Source organism: Nannobrachium achirus (genome assembly GCF_963921795.1).
Source record: "Nannobrachium achirus genome assembly, chromosome: 9".
Taxonomy (NCBI): Eukaryota; Metazoa; Chordata; class Actinopteri; order Myctophiformes; family Myctophidae; genus Nannobrachium; species Nannobrachium achirus.
In genome coordinates, this window is record NC_137818.1 from 15,705,847 (window position 1) to 15,723,141 (window position 17,295).

At 42.3% G+C, this 17,295-nt stretch overlaps 2 protein-coding genes across 2 annotated transcripts; both read right to left on the reverse strand.

The window, feature by feature from the left end:
• Positions 1 to 227: 227 nt before the first annotated feature.
• LOC308290665 (uncharacterized protein) lies at positions 228 to 10,731 on the reverse strand (the record flags this gene model as incomplete). The annotated part of the gene is made up of 2 exons (XM_080732577.1): positions 228 to 1,660; positions 9,378 to 10,731. The coding sequence occupies 2 exons, from the start codon at positions 10,729 to 10,731 to the stop codon at positions 228 to 230; spliced, it is 2,787 nt and encodes a 928-aa protein (XP_080588703.1).
• On the reverse strand, positions 4,213 to 6,643 carry LOC308291417 (nuclear factor 7, ovary-like). The gene has a single exon (XM_080733426.1). The coding sequence runs from the start codon at positions 6,483 to 6,485 to the stop codon at positions 5,085 to 5,087; it is 1,401 nt and encodes a 466-aa protein (XP_080589552.1). The 5' UTR covers positions 6,486 to 6,643; the 3' UTR covers positions 4,213 to 5,084.
• Positions 10,732 to 17,295: the final 6,564 nt, after the last annotated feature.

The window sequence follows — 17,295 nt, forward strand, 5'->3', positions numbered from 1 at the left end:
TAAAGAAAACATGCCATGACTTTCTTTTACTCATCAATGATTACATTATCAATAAAATCCTCATTGCCCACATCTTGAAAATCACTGGTGTAGGTGATGTCATCACAGGTCAGAGAGACACTTATTTCAAGTTGACCGTCATCGACCACACCACAATCATAAGACTTCTAAAAGTTAAGGTATTACTCTTTAAAGACTCCAAAGTTTGTCTTCATACTCATCATCATCTAACTACGTTGTTCCAGAGTTACACTGACCTTCCCTGGTAACATCTTCAGAGAACCACCAATCTGACCAGTGTAAATGTATGGAAAGAGTGTGTCAGTGAAAGTGTGTGTGAAGGTGAATAGGTGTGTGTTAGTATCAGGATCAGAGAAGGAAAGCTTTCCTCTGTTCCAGTCCAGCTGGACTCTGATCCTCTGAGGTTCCTGCTTCACTGAGAGATCAGCTACGGACCTTGGATAGTTACATGCTGCGTATTTACCTTCATCCAACTCTATATTCCAGCACTGACCCGCTTTGTCTCCCTTCCTCTGATAGGACTCTGCTAATACACCTACTACCCAGCATGTATTGTCTCTAACCTCAACATCCCAGCTGTGAGTCCCTGAGTTAAAGCCCTCAGAGCCCAGGACGATGCCATAGTGGTCAAACCTCTCTGGGTTGTCAGGAAGCTGCTGTTTTTCTCTACATTTCACACTGGTCAAATCATCAGACAGGATGAGTTGTGGATGGGCAGTGTTGGGGTCCAGAATGACAGGAGTGTAGGAGACAATGTCCTTCATCTTTTCCCAGACTCTGAAGGTCAGGTTGTCCAGGTGTTTGGCCACATCTATCAGTGGTCCTGAGACCGGCTGTGGGTCCTGCAGTGTGAGCTGGACTCTTTGCATTGTGGTCTTGTAGTTCTGCAGGAATGAGACGTGTTCAGCTCTCAGCTCCTCCTCTATGGATCTGATTGTGTTTGAAAGAGTTACTATGTTTCTGTTTAGAACCTCAGTCCTCTCCATCATCATCTGACTCTTCTGTTGCTCTTCCTCCCACAGTGCAGCAAGCCTAGCATCCTCTTCCACTTGTAGAAACTGACACATCTTCTTAAACTGTTCCTTAATCTGAATCTCTGTGTACTGATTCTGGAACTGAATGTGTGCTGTTTTTTGGTCATAGTTTGTTTTGAATTTATCAAAAACCTTCAGTTTCTCCTGTAAAGGCTTCAGTGATTTCTGGACTTCCTCCTTGTGATCCAGTGCAGCTTCATCGATGGGTCTGAAACTGTGTTTGGTGTGTTTTTTAGAATCTCGACACACAAGACACACTGGCTGTTGACATTCCAGACAGAACAGTTTGAGTTTCTCAGCATGCAGATTGCAGAGAACCTCAGACCCTGTTGAAGCTCTCTGATGTCTCTCCTGTGTGAAGGCCTCACACACGTTCTTCAGAGCCAGGTTTCTGGGTGGATCCACTGAATGTCTCTCCTTACAAACTGGACATTCCTTTATTTTCTTCTCTGTCCACCATCCCTTCAGACAGTCTTTACAGAAGCTGTGGCTACATGACAGGATAACAGGGTCTTTAAAGATGTCAAAACACACAGGACAGGAATAATCCTCTTCAGGACGAGACGACTTGGATGCCATTTTGTCTCTGAGTGAAGCCACAAACACTCCTCAAACCAGGAAATCAGCCAGTCAATGTTGGTAACACTCTAGAATGTTCACTTTCACTGTGAATCTTGGTATTTGTTAAAGTCCGTTCAGCAGCAGGTTTCCGTGATCTGAGTCAGTATTCCCTCTTGAAGCTGTGTAAAGACAGTGTATCCTCCCTCCCTTTTTTTATCTGAAGGTGAATCTTATTGTCCGTCTCTTTGCGTGTCGTCAGTTTGTAGAGGCAGATTAACAACCTCTCAGTTTCTTGGTTTCTCTCAGATGAGTCTGGTAGGAGTGGTGCTATAACACTACTGAACTGTTGCAAGGATCATACAACGCCCACAAGTCCATGCACACCCGCCCACACCCACACACACACAGAAATGCCCTCATGTTCTCTGTGCCTCAGATCATCAGATATGTGGTGTGATATCTTTGTCAGGGTGGACATTGACTGTTCAAAGTGCTTTACAATATACTTCTCACATTAACCCTTCCACACACCGACAGTGAAAGCAGCCATACAACTGAACTGCCAATGCTTTCCTGTCCTACATTTCTATGGTACAGTAGGGAGCTCTCTCTTCCGAGGGCTGAGCATCACATCTCAGTGATCTCTGCGTCCAGCATGAGAAGTACATGTTGACCGTTGTTTCAGCTATAGGCTATTTGTGTGCTAATAGTAACACAGATACTGTAACATGGCATTTGAGCACAGCAATGGTTGATATGTTGGAACGTTGCGAGAGTCAATAAACATTCCTTCTCTGGACAGGATATCTAAAGCTCTCCTCTGCTCTTAAAACTGTTTCTGTGGACACTGCTCCATATTCAGGTCCTGAGGTGAAGTCAGGTCATTCAGTTGTGATCCCAGCAGTGGTGGAAAGTATTTGACTACATTTAGCCTACTCATGTACAGTACTTAAGTACAATTTTGAGGTTAATACTTGAGTATTTCCAATTCTCAATACTTTTACTTCTACTCCACTACATCTCAGAGGCTAACATTGTAATCCACTAAAAGTATAAAAAATACTTTAGTTTAATACTAGTTAATTTGAAGATATAAATTATATTATAAAACATACATAAACCACTTTAGCCCCGTTTTCTACCTAGCTATTTGAAAGCCGATAAGCTCACAACACGTCGCAACGCAACGTGTTGTAAATCTGCTATTGTAAATCTGCTATTTTTGAACATTTGTACTTTTACTTTTGGTAAGTATATTTTGAAACCAATACTTTCATACTTTTACTCAAGTACATTTTGCATTCCGGATATTTACTTGTAACAGACTTGATTATTTTACTTAAGTAAAACATTTGAGTACTGGATGCCAGTCTTGCCAGGCCAGGCTTTCTTTCCCAAACGTGGTGGCACAGGGGGTGATGAACAACACATTAATTTAGCTAAACAGCAGCATAGGAACACATCTCCAGGAGGATAGAGGGCTCACTGCAGGGAGTTATTTCCTCTGTGAAGTCAATATGAGTACAGGGTTAAAGGCTCATGTCTTACTGCAGGATAATCTATGGCTCAAGTTATGATCAGTGGACCTTTCATACTAATAAAGGTTGATGAGTAACAACAGTGGCTGGAGATGGAGAACAGAAACTGTAACATAATGTAGATGGATAGACAGATGAGGGTATTTTCTTTTGTGGAACATTGATGCAAAAATATTGAAGCTGCATTAGAGCAGGGTTACTCAAAGTGGGTGCCGTGGCACCCTAGGGTGCCATGATGCAAGTCCAGGGGTGCCTCAGAATAGCATCACTTCAGTTTAACCACTCTATACTTGGTAGAACAGGCCAGAGTTGCACTGTACTTGGTGCGATATTCTTCAGCCTACGGTACACAGTCTCTTCACCAAAAATAGTAGATCTGCAAGCTCACAACGCATCACGCTGTGACACATTGTAGATCGGCTATTTTTGGTGAACGTTCCCCCCAGAGTAAGGATGCTGAGGTTCAAGTGGCTCAACGCCAAGTATAACAGATATTTTCAATCTGTCCTAATGGCAATGGATATTCTCTCAAGTTTTCTTCGTGACATACTGTATGTTAGAGGGGAAAGATTTACATGTTTGACATAAATGTAAGGTACTCTCTGTAAAGTAACAGTGTAATTTAGGGGTGACGTGGATTAAAAGGTTATTTAGAGAGGTGGCCTGAGACAAAAACAAATTAAAACCACTGCATAATAGAGACATTGGTTTGAATAACACAAGTACACACACACACACACACACACACACACACACACACACACACACACACACACACACACACACACACACACACACACACACAAGCACAGTCGCACACATGCGCGCAGAATATTATTTCAGAATAATATGTCAGAATAATATGTCAGAAGATAATGAATGTACTGCACTGGTTGGTAATTAGTCACTATTGGTGAAAGGTCAAACTTGATTCCAGTCAGAGTCATGCTGTATGTCTTTCTAACCTCAGCTTCCTGTCACTCAACACATTAAGAAGACTAAAGAGGAACACTCACACACCAGCATAACAAAGTGAATGTCCACAGAGGTTTGGCAAATGAAAAAAAATATTGTTCTTTAATGGTCCATATTGAGACACAAATAAAAGGTTCTACCAATGTTTTAGTTACAAAAAAAGCATCTCAGTCTGCTATGGAAAGTAAAAACACATCTGTTTCGTATAGGGACAGGATATCTAATGGTAAAGAACGTCACCATGGTTTGTTACAACAACAACAAAAACTAAAAACAAATACCTTAAAAAAATAGACAATTAATTGAATTGCTCAGTAAAACCTTATTTCTCACATGGCCCTCTTCTAGCGCCACCATGAGACCGATTCTTTCAAGACACATTTGTGGACACTGCTCCTAGAGATTTTGCCCTAAAATCACGCAAAGCAGTACACAGTATCTCTAAAGTCATGTCATCAACATGGACAGACAAATTTGTGTATACATAAGACCTGACGGTCGCTAATCTCCCGATTAGGGAGTCTTACTGGTTTTATATTGTGTAGAATCAGCGCTTCCCAATCTTTTCTGGATCAGGGTCCACTTGAGGTCCCACTTAACACGGCAGCCGAAAGTGGTCCGATGAGTGGGCCGTGTGCATAATGTATATTTTAATGATCTGTCAATCGATTGTGTTGCAACTTGAATCAGAAAAACTAACCTAGTTTAATTAATCACTAAGACATTTTTTCAAGGCTCTAAAGAAAAACTGTGATGACAATTCTTTTTTATATTTACGTTATATTATCAATACAATCTTAGTTTTTTGCCAAATATTTAAGGGCCCACTTGTAATATCCTGACGGCCCACAGGTTGAGTCAGAAGTAGATGATGATGATGACATCACAGATGTCCAAAACTGTTACTCTTTAAACACTCCATAGTTTGACATAATCATCACAATCATCATAATTTCTAACTACATTGTTTCACAGTTACACTAACCTTCTCTGGTAGTATCCTCAGAGTAGGACCAATCTGATCAGTGTAAACTAATGGAAAGAGAGTGTCAGTGAAAGTGTGTGTGAAGGTGTGTAGGTGTGTGTTAGTATCAGGTTCAGAGAAGGACAGCTTTCCTCTGTTCCAGTCCAGCTGGACTCTGATCTTCTGAGGTTTCTGCTTCACTGAGAGAACCGCGTCGGACCCTGGTGAGAAGCATGCTGCCATGTATTTACCTTTATTTAACCCTATTCTCCAGAATGTACCCCTACTGTCACCCTTCCTCTGAGTAGACTCTGCTCTCATACCTAGTGCCCAGCATGTACTGTCTCCAACCTCAACATCCCAGCTGTGAGTCCCTGAGTTAAAGCCCTCAGAACCCAGGACGATTCTATGGTAGTCAAACCTCTCTGGGTTGTCAGGAAGCTGCTGTTTCTCTCCACGTCTTACACTGGTCAGATCATCAGACAGGATGAGTTGTGGATGGGCAGTGTTGGGGTCCAGAATGACAGGAGTGTAGGAGACGATGTCCTTCATCTTGTACCAGACTCTGAAGGTCAGGTTGCTCAGGTGTTTGGTCACATCTATCAGTGCTCCTGAGACCGGCTGTGGGTCCTGCAGTTTGAGCTGGACTCTTTGCATTGTGGTCTTGTAGTTCTGCAGGAATGAGATGTGTTCAGCTCTCAGCTCCTCCTCTATGGCTCTGATTGTGTTTGAAAGAGTTGCTATGTCTCTATTTAGACTCTCTGTCTTCTTCTTCATCATCTGATTCTTCTGTTGCTCTTCCTCCCACAGTGCAGCAATGCTAGCATCCTCTTCCTCTTGTAGAAACTGACGCATCTTCTTAAACTGTTCCTTAATCTGAACCTCTGTGTGCCGAGTCTGGTACTGAATTTGTATAGAATATTTTGTTTTGAATTGATCAAAAACCTTCAGTTTCTCCTGTAAAAGTTTCAGTGATTTCTGGATGTCCTCCTTGTGATCCAAGGCAGCTTCATCGATGGGTCTGAAACTGTGGCTGGTGTGTTTTTTAGAATCTCGACACACAACACACACTGGCAGTTGACATTCCAGACAGAACAGTTTGAGTTTCTCAGCATGCAGGCTGCAGAGAACCTCAGACACTGTTGAAGCTCTCTGATGTCTCTCCTGTATGAAGGCCTCACACAGGTTCTTCAGAGCCAGGTTTCTGGGTGGAGCCATTGAATGTCTCTCCTTACAAAATGGACATTCCTTTATTTTCTTCTCTCTCCACCATCCCTGCAGAGAGTCTTTATAGAATCCGTGGCTACAAGACAGGAGAACAGGATCTTTAAATATGTCACACCAAAAAGGACAGGCATAATCCTCTTCAGGGCAAGACACCTTGGAAGCCATTTGCTCTCTGAGTGAAGCTACAAACACAAGGAAATGCAGGAGTCATGCAGGTCCCAGTGGTCTGGGTCAGTCTTCCCTCCTGTTGTAGAAAGAGGTGAATCTTATTGTCCGGCTCTGCGTGTTGTCAGTGTGTCGAGGCAGAATAACAACCTCTCCCTTTCTTGGTTTCTCTCAGATGAGTCTGGTAGGAGTGGAGCTATGACACTACTGAACTGTTGCAAGGTACACGCACACACACACACACACACGGAAATTCCCTCTTTGTGCCTTTTTGACATCATGTGATCTCTCTGTGTGCTCATGTGATATCTGTGTCACAGTGGACATTGTGTCAGAGTGGATATTGACTGTTCAAAGTGCTTTACAAACGTCTCACATTAACCCTTCACACACCGACAGTGGAGGCAGCCATGTCACCTACCTGCCCATTACACATTCAAACACACACACACACACACACACACACACACACACACACACACACACACACACACACACACACACACACACACACACACACACACACACACACACACACACACACACACACACACGAGTTGCACTGTACTTGGTGCGATATTTTTCAGCCTACGATACACAAAGTCTCTTCACCAAAAATAGCAGATCTGCAAGCTCACAACATGTGACGCTGTGACACGTTGTGAGCTTGTAGATCAGCTATTTTTGGTTAACGATCCCCCCAGAGTAAGGATGCTGAGGTTCAAGTGGCTCAACGCCAAGTATAAAATATATTTTCAATCTGTCCTAATGGCAATGGATATTCTCTCAAGTTTTCTTCGTGACATACTGTATCTTAGAGGGGAAAGATTTGCATATTTGACATAAATGTAAGGTACTGTCTGTAAAGTAACAATGTAATTCAGGGGTTCCGTGGATTAAAATGTTATTTACCAGGTGACCTGAGACAAAAAAAAATGAAAACAACATCCCTACTGGGTGAAATTCTTAATTAAAGAATCAGAATTGATTTAAAAAAAAAGAACAATCCCCATACCTATTGTGAAATGATTTTATCTCCAAAGAATATGTCAGAAGATAATGAATGTGCTGCACTGGTGGTAAATAGTCACTATTGGTGGTAAATAGTCATAGAGACAACCTTGATTCCAGTCAGAATCATGTGTTGTATGTCTTTCTACTCTACCCTCAGCTTCCTGTCACTCAACACACTAAGACTAAAGGAACACTCACACACCAACATAACAAAGTGAATGTCCACAGAGGTTTGCAGATGAACAAAACATTATTCTTTAATGATCCACAGTGAGACACAAATAAAAAGTGCTACCAAGTGGGAACAGATGTTTTAAGTTACAAAAAGCATCCTCAGTCTGCCATGACAAGTAAAAAGACACGTATGTGTACTATTAGTAGGGACAAGATATCAAATGTTAAAGAACATCACCATTGTTACTAAAAGAACAGCAAAATGCTATTAAAGAGCAATTAAATTGCTCAGTAAAACCGTTTGATTTGTGTTCAACGTGGTGATTCTATCTCACCTATCTATCTCAAAGTACCCTGACTCCCTAACATTATCTTTTCTAGATCAGGGTACACTTGTGTTGTGGGCCCACTTAACAGCAGCCGAAAGTGGTGGGTCAGATCGGTGGGCCCGGCCGGCCGTGTGCATTTTCAGAGCATATATTTTTGTAATGATCTATCAATCGATTGTGGCCGTGTTGTGTCAGTAAAACTAACGTATTATACTATACGTTTCATTTATCACTAACATTTTTCAAGGCTCTAAAGAAAAACTACAATGACGTTTCTTATTTATATGTATTACTGTATGTATGTTATATTATCAATAAAATCTTTGTGTTTTGCCAAATATTTGGGGGCCCACTTGTAATATCCTTACGGCCACCAGAGACAGATCGGAGTGTTGCTGTGGGACACATTACATCGTCTGTCGGGTGGAAACCTCATGTCCAAAACTGTTACTTTTTTTGAGGATTCGAATTCAAAAACATCGAAAGTGGCAGATCTACAAACTCTAAACCTCACGGCACGTTTCGAGCTTGCAGATCTGCTGCTGTCAATCATTTAGTTTGGCGCTGAAATATGATCAAGTGGGCGTTAATTTGTGATGGAGATAGGAGGTTTCTGCTCGAAAGCAATGCAATTATGTATTTTATTCATTTATATTTTTATGTTCCAAATATATGACGGTGTTACGCTGAGTGCGTTGTCTTACCATCATGCTGTACCTAAAGTACTTTATTTTACCTAGCAGGTTCAATAAAGGCCTTCATGGTTTGTTCTCGACCACAACATGATTAAATAGATTCTAAAATTGACAGGTAGGCCGATTACTGTTTAAAGTCCCCATAGTTTGACATAATCATCATCATCATCACCACCAACACGATCACCATCATCATGTCTAACTACTAAAGATGTTACCGATCAATCGGCAATGGATCGGATCGGGCCGATCAAAGCATGATCGGCGATAATCGGTGGTTTAGATCAAATGGTAAATTCACCGATCCAATCGGATCGGTGCATCTGATCAACCAGCCGTTCAGTATGCCCACTTGAGGCCATTTTGGGGTATTGATTTCCACAGTGCTGAAGGAATAATTAGTTACTGCTATGATAATAAATACATAGTAATGCTGGTAAATAACTATAAAGGCAAATATATAAATTAATTCATGAGTGAATGAATGAAATAAAGTTAAAACATTAACATTTAAAAAATATAAATAATAACTTGATCGGATTGGTGATTGATCGGGATCGGGTGATCAAACTTTTGTGATCGGTGCTCGGTGATCGGTTCCAAAAAACCTGATCGGACCATCCCTACTAACTACATTGTTTGAGTTACACTGAGCTTCTCTGGTAATATCCTCAGAGTACGACCAATCTGATCAGTGTAAACTAATGGAAAGAGTGTGTCAGTGAAAGTTTGTGTGAAGGTGTGTAGGTGTGTGTTAGTATCAGGGTCAGAGAAGGACAGCTTTCCTTTGTTCCAGTCCAGCTGGACTCTGATCCTCTGAGGTTTCTGCTTCACTGAGAGAACAGTGTCGGACCCTGGTGAGAAGCTTGCTGCTGTGTATTTACCTTGATTTAACCCTAATCTCCAGAATTTACCCCTATTGACACCCTTCCTTTGAGTGGACTCTGCTCGCATACCTAGTGCCCAGCATGCGTTGTCTCCAACCTCAACATCCCAGCTGTGAGACCCTGAGTTAAAGCCCTCAGAACCCAGGATGATTCCATAGTGGTCAAACCTCTCTGGGTTGTCAGGAAGCTGCTGTTTTTGTCCAAGTCTCACACTGGTCAGATCATCAGACACGATGAGTTGTGGATGGGCAGTGTTGGGGTCCAGAATGACAGGAGTGTAGGAGACAATGTCCTTCATCTTGTACCAGACTCTGAAGGTCAGGCTGTCCAGGTGTTTGGCCACGTCTATCAGTGCTCCTGAGACCGGCTGTGGGTCCTGCAGTGTGAGCTGGACTCTTTGCATTGTGGTCTTGTAGTTCTGCAGGCATGAGTTCTGTTCAGCTCCCAGTTCCTCCTCTATGGATCTGATTGTGTTTGAAAGAGTTAATATGTCTCTGTTTAGGCACTCAGTTCTCACCTTCATCATCTGACTCTTCTGCTGCTCTTCGTCCCACAGTGCAGCAATCCTAGCATCCTCTTCCTCTTGTAGAAACTGACGCATCTTCTTAAACTGTTCCTTAATCTGAATCTCTGCGTGCCGATTCTGGAACTGAATGTGTGCTGATGTTTGATCATAACTTGTTTTAAATGTATGAAATATCTCCAGTTTCTCTTGTAAAGGCTTCAGTGATTTCTGGACTTCCTTCTTGTGATCAAGTGCGGCTTCGTCAATGGGTCTGAAACTGTGTTTGGTGTGTTTTTTAGAATCTCGACACACAAGACACACTGGCAGTTGACATTCCAGACAGAACAGTTCGAGTTTGTTAGCATGCAGGCTGCAGAGAACCTCAGACCCTGTTGGAGCTCTCTGATGTCTCTCCTGTATGAAGGCCTCACACAGGTTCTTCAGAGCCAGGTTTCTGGGTGGATCCACTGAATGTCTCCCCTTACAAACTGGACATTCCTTTATTTCCTTCTCTCTCCACCATTCCTGCAGGCAGGCTTTACAGAAGCTGTGGCTACAGAACAGGAGAACAGGATCCTTAAAGATGTCACGACACACAGGGCAGCAATAATCCTCTTCAGGGCGAGACGCCTTGGAAGCCATTATATTTTTAAGTGAAGCTACAAACACTCTCCTCAAGCCAGGAAATCAGCCTGTCAGTTGGTAACACTTCCTCCTCTAAAATGTTCCCTGTGAATCGTGTCTGTCTCTATGTGCCGTCAGTGAGGAGAGGCAAGGGGTGGAACTATGACACACTATAGCCGGGGATCCAGTCCCTCAAAATGGGAGGGGACCTGTGATGTTCTGCCGCACTTTTTATTTCTGTTTTATCCATTAGTTTGGTCATTAAGGTCCACAGAATGAGAGGCCTGCTCTGCCGGAAACATCGCGAAAAAAAGTTATGGCCATTTGTATATTCACTGTCCCACTGACTCCACTACACAGGAAAGGAAATATATTATAAACAAGAAAAATTCTGCTTTAAGTAGCACGTGAGGGGTCAAAATGGAGGGTTTTCATGATTCTGAATCCATTGCAAGCATTTGTTTTGCACAAAAAACATTCCTTGGGCTAGATAACAAACCAACAAAAGTGTCAAAAGTGATGACTCATCACTGTGATGACTGTGAAAAGTGATGACTCATCACTTTTAACACTTTTGTTGGTTAGTTTTCTTGCCCAAGGAATGTTTTTTGTGCAAAACAAATGCTTGCAATGGATTCACAATCATGAAAAATCTCCATTTTGACCCCTCACATGCTACTTAAAGCAGAATTTTTCTTTTTTATAATATATTTCCTTTCCTGTGTAGTGGAGTCAATGGGACAGTGAATATACAAATGGCCATAACTTTTTTTCGCGATGTTTCCGGCAGAGCAGGCCTCTCATTCTGTGGACCTTAATGACCAAACTAATAGATAAAACAGAAATAAAAAGTGCGGCAGAACATCACAGGTTCAACCCTATTCCTTGAGCTTTAGGGCATGTGGATCCCCGACTACTACTAGATACACCCACACACAAGGCCTCCTGTTTGTGCCTCATTCATCAGGTATGTTTTCAAACAGGTATGTGGTGGGATGCCTTCATCAGAGAGTATTTGTGGGCAAACTTATTTATGACTGCTTAAACCTGGTAGAACATTTTAAACATTTGTACTACAATAATCTCACTCACACACATTATTTAGAAAAGAAAGTGCCACTCTCTCAGATTTCAAAGGGAAACAAATAGTTTACCATAATTTCATTATTATATAAATACTTTTCCTATTAACTCAAATATATTTCATAGAAAGGGCCACAATAGCTTTCTGAAAATGTACATTTTATAATCACTATGTAATTACAATGCATTTAGTCTACCTTGAGTTTGTCCGTGACAGGGTGGACATATTTTACTGTTTGCACGTGTATTATCTGCTTACAGGTCATTTATAAGTTGTGTGGGAGCTTGGCCAACATTCATTTCTAACAGCCTAACACCAACTTAATGCAATGATGAGTATAAAGTTAAATGGAAAATCTCAGATTTTAATGAGTTGGGGAAGTCCCAAATGTACCTTTTGGCGATACTGACTCACACAGAAAAGGGAAATGAAAGAGGGAAATGAAATAAAATGTCAAGAGTGGACTTTGACTGTTGACTGCCTGACATTAACCCTTCCACACACCCACATCGCACACGCGCACACCCACATCGCACATGCGCACATCCACACACACACACACACACATCCACACACACACACACACACACACACACACACACACACACACACACACACACACACACACACACACACACACACACACACACACACACACACACACACACACACACACACACACACAGCCTTCAAGGAAATGCCCTCGTGTTGCAGGTATGTGGTGTGATGTCTTCATCAGAGGGTATTTATGGGAAACAGTGTGGACACACAATGCAAACTATGACAGCCTAATCTCTGGGATAAAATGTAGAATAAAGGCTACATTGATCTCACAATGCTATCAATCTAACCCTAAACCCTATTAAATAACCCACGCAAAAGCATCAAAAGATCTACTCTAGAAGAGTAACGGTTTTGGACATATGAGGTTTCCACCCAACAATAATTTCATACTTTAAATACATTTAAAAATCACACCCGTGTGAAGTGGAGCTGTGTGTGTGTGTGTGTGTGTGTGTGTGTGTGTGTGTGTGTGTGTGTGTGTGTGTGTGTGTGTGTGTGTGTGTGTGTGTAGATCATGTGTACCGATTTTTGTGACATTTGAAGAAAATATGTAGGAAAAGGAGCAAAAAGTGTGTTTTGGAGAAAATTCAAGATGGCGGAAAATCTATCCTGGCGCGTGGCCTATATGGGGAGATGCGTCTTGACCCAAGGAATCCAGGGAAAAACGAATTTTAATTTTCCGATCTACGGTTCAAGAGTTACGGGGCAAAACGTAAAGTGGGCCGTTATAGCGCCACCATGAGGCCGAGTGATGTAATTATTTTTCGATTCATTCTTAAAATCATTATGAATCTCCTCTCCGAGGTTTGAAACTGTAGCTCCTATGGTTTACGAGAGAAAAATACTTGAAAGTGATTTCTTGCATTGTCCCATTATAAGTCAATGGGGACAATTAAGCGTCGTTTTTTGCCGATTACGTCGGCATGGTAAGGCGGATCGGAACGAAAGGTAATAGAACACCATTCCCGGCCGAGCCGCACATTTTGATGTATATATTGCGCGAGTGGCGTAAATGGTGCGGCACTAGTTACGCGCCGAAGTCAGGCTACATACAGACACACAGACACACACACAGACACACAGACCCACACAGCCACGTATAGGGAGCTGCACACAGCTCCAAAAAGCACAAATAGCTGATTTAAAAAGGTCACAACGTGAAAATGAAATGAAAGTGATGAGGTGGGCCAGATTAGCAACGATTTGCTACTACCAATAATAGAAAAGGATCGATAGTAGGATTGATAAGGAATCAGACCGGATTCAATACAAAAGATCCCCATCCCTATTGCAATATTTGATCTCAGAGGGATATGTCAGAAGTTATGTAGTCACAGAGACAACGATATCATGTGGTTACAATGACTCTGGTTTGATTCTTTTCGGTTTCAGTCATGTGTTGTACGTCTTTCTACCCTCAGCTTCCTGTCACTCAACAAACTACCATCATCGCCTGACCTGACGAAAATGTACTGACATCGATACGTTGTCACTTTATTTGCCTGCATCCTGTAAATAAAACAGGCTTTAAACAGTCTGCATTTGCTCCAGTGCCATCCTTCTACATCAGGGGTCTTCAATGTTTTCAGGCTAAGGACCCCTTTAGTTGAGAGAGAGATGAAGCAGGGACCCCCACAACCTTCTCATAGATTCCATATAGTTTCATTGTTTGACAGCACAATCATCAGTGTATTTTGGATTCATGTCAATTTGAGTTTTTCAGATATTTAACCACTTGAACCGTTAATACTAAACTTGACATTTCACTCTGTACTTAGTCTGCTCTTTTTCCCCTCTATGCCAAACGTCTTGTAGTAACTCTGAGGACACCCTAGGGGTCCAGAACCCCCTGTTGAAGACCCGTATTCTACATATTCCAGTCCTGCTTCTGAGATGCACGTGGTGGAAAGTTCTGGAAACCCTGTGCAAGACTAAAGGAACACTCAAACAGACACCAACATATCAAAGTGAATGTCCACAGAGGTTTGGCAGATGCGTAATGATCCATAGTTAGACACAAATAAAACGTCAATGAGGAGAGGCAGAGTCTGGGAAGGGGTGGGGGTAACCACACAACAAACTATAATTTTATGCACTCGCCCAAACAGCCCTTTTGCTTATACAATGATAAGACCTATTATTAAAATACCAAACATGGAATAGACTTGGACCATGCTGCATTTAATGGCACCTGCCAATATACAGGTAAATTGGATGACTTCCCAGTCTCCAGGTTTTCTTCAAAATATTTTTTACATAAAGCTGTGTGAAATACTTGCCATTAAAACAGTTGGTAAAAATGTATTAATTGATTACCAGAGTCCCGTGGTCAGAGTTCAGAGTTTCTAATGAATATTAAGTAGTTCCAATGGGGTGGGGGCCATTTGGCGTGGCCCAATCATTGAAAATAGATTAATCCACAAAACTAGCGTCATTTGTATTGTTGGCCTATTTCTACCATATAGAGCGAGGTTTCGTTCTGATAAGCTGACTGCAAAGCACCTTGTTTTGGGGAAATACGTTGCAGCAGGCATAGTGATACTGGACACAAAAAATAGTACCATGTGACAGAGGGGTCAAAGTTGAACGAAAGTTTGTCTATTTGGTAGAAATAGGTCAACAATACAAATGACGCTAGTTTTGTGGATTCATTTATTTTTAATGATTGGGCCATGAGCCCCTGCCAAATCACCGGAACTACTTTATATTCATCTAAAACTGACCAGAACTAACCCTGACCACAGGACTCTGGTAATGAATTAATACATTTGTAACAACTATTTTAATGGCAAGTATTTCACACAGCTTGTCAAAAATAGGTGAACTAACACTTTAACCCTGACATCTCAATTGACCATTCGCTAAATCCCACCCCAACAGCGAGTGTCCAATGCCAGCTTAGCAACCGCTGCTAACACACACATACAATAATTTGCTACATCAATAGCAAGAATAGGAATATCACGATAACGCAATGGTGACTTTAACTAAGCCTGCCTGCTCTATACAGCCTGGTGCAAAAAATAAAAATTAATGTAACAGTAGCACATTTTAACAGTTGGCAAACAGATGCACAAGCTGGCCTTCTCCATCTATTTATAAACTCTTTAGGTATAGTCAGCAGAGAAGCGAATATCAACCTATAGACACAACAGGCCAAAGCTATCATTAGATAGATAGATTCATTGTTTCTACATTCTAGAAACAGTCAGGGCACAGTTTGCCCTGGTTCCCATAGTACCTTCCCAAATCACTGAGCATTGACACCCAGTCATTGTCCAAATCCAATATGACAGCAACAGAGAAACAGCTTGAATCACATTAGCACACAGCATACAACAAAAGCAGCAGCAGCAAAAAAACTAAAACAAATCAATCAGATCCTACCTTGAGTCGTCTTCTGCATCAGTTGTCCAAGTGATGGCCAGGGTCAAACTTTGGAACCCATGATGGAGAGATAGAGCGCCCCCTAATCTCTGGTTTGCCCACGGACCAGCCTTCCAGCGGTGTCTCCAGTCATCTCGACGCTCCATACATCCGTCTACAGCTTCACCGGGTACATTCCCCTCCTGCTGGGAGCTCCCGGTGTCAATGTCACTGCCCGGCGACCAGCCAATTGCTGTATTTGTCACTGTATATTTGCATAATACAGTGAAATCTGTAATTAACTCATCCTAATAATTATCAGGAGCAGTGGGCGCGATGCGGGGGCAGCGATTAGGGGAGCAGTTAGAGGTTAAGTGCCTTGCTCAGGGACACATCCACACGTATAGACCGGGGCCGGGCGGTGAACCGGAGACCTTCTGTTTCCCAGCCAATCCCAGGTGGCCTCTGCTATGGCTGCTGCCATTCACATCTGTATAGAGAACAGACTCTACGGTTGGTTCTGAGAAGAAGCTGAGCTTGAGACGGTGGGGGAGGTTGTACTTCCACACACTGGCCATGACATTCAGAGCCCTCCATGCAAGCCGGCGGTTTCCTCATTTCAAGGTTACTTTAACCTATGATGACCTGCGACACCTCTGCCAGAATGAAAGAAAGAAAGAAAGAAAGAAAGAAAGAAAGAAAGAAAGAAAGAAAGATTGATTCATTTCAGTCATGGGGCTGCGGTTAAGTTCGTTTTATAATGGATATATATATTTTTTTAATTATATTTTTATCCCACGGTTTTGCAACCCATTTTCTCACCCAGTGCCAACTACCTAACCTGTAGTCCTGGTTTCCGCTCTCCCCCTGCCGCGCCAGGGGAATTGGGGAGCACCTGGCTGGCTAGGGGGAGAAACCAGGACTACTGCATGTTTCTGTGAGGGTATCTACCCTAGGACACGGGGAGAACATGCAAACTCCACACAGGATAGTGATAGATTATATTGGATAGTTGACAGATATTCATCCAAAGGGGCCATCAATGAATAACTCAACATCATTATTTATAGAAATTAGTACTTAATATTTTTGAGCGGTGGTCACACCGTCTCCTATACGTGGCCGTGTGTGTGGGTATGTATGCGTCCGGCCGTGTATGTAGCCTCAAGCCTGCAGTACCTTTTCTGACCACACATGTTAAGGGAGGGGCGCTGTTGTTCTCGCACGCACGCACACACACACACACACACACACACACACACACACACACACACACACACACACACACACACACACACACACACACACACACACACACGCACACGCACACACACACACGTGTGGTCAAGTATTATTATTATTATTATTAACAAACTGAATGTTTTAGAGTCAAATAAATTAGAGTGTGTGAAGAAACTACAGCATTGTAAAGCACACTAACCCCGCTGCACCCACCCAGTAGTGCTGTTGCACAGCCTCTACGACCACCGCTCAGTTCACACGGGTGTGATTTTTCGATTGCTTCTAAATCAAGAAACATTGCAAGAAGCAAGTCATTCTTTTCATAA

What these genes read in the sequence shown, in the direction of transcription:
- LOC308291417 (XM_080733426.1), bottom strand. Translation starts at nt 6,485, where the DNA reads ATGGCTTCCAAGGTGTCTTGCCCTGAAGAGGATTATGCCTGTCCTTTT.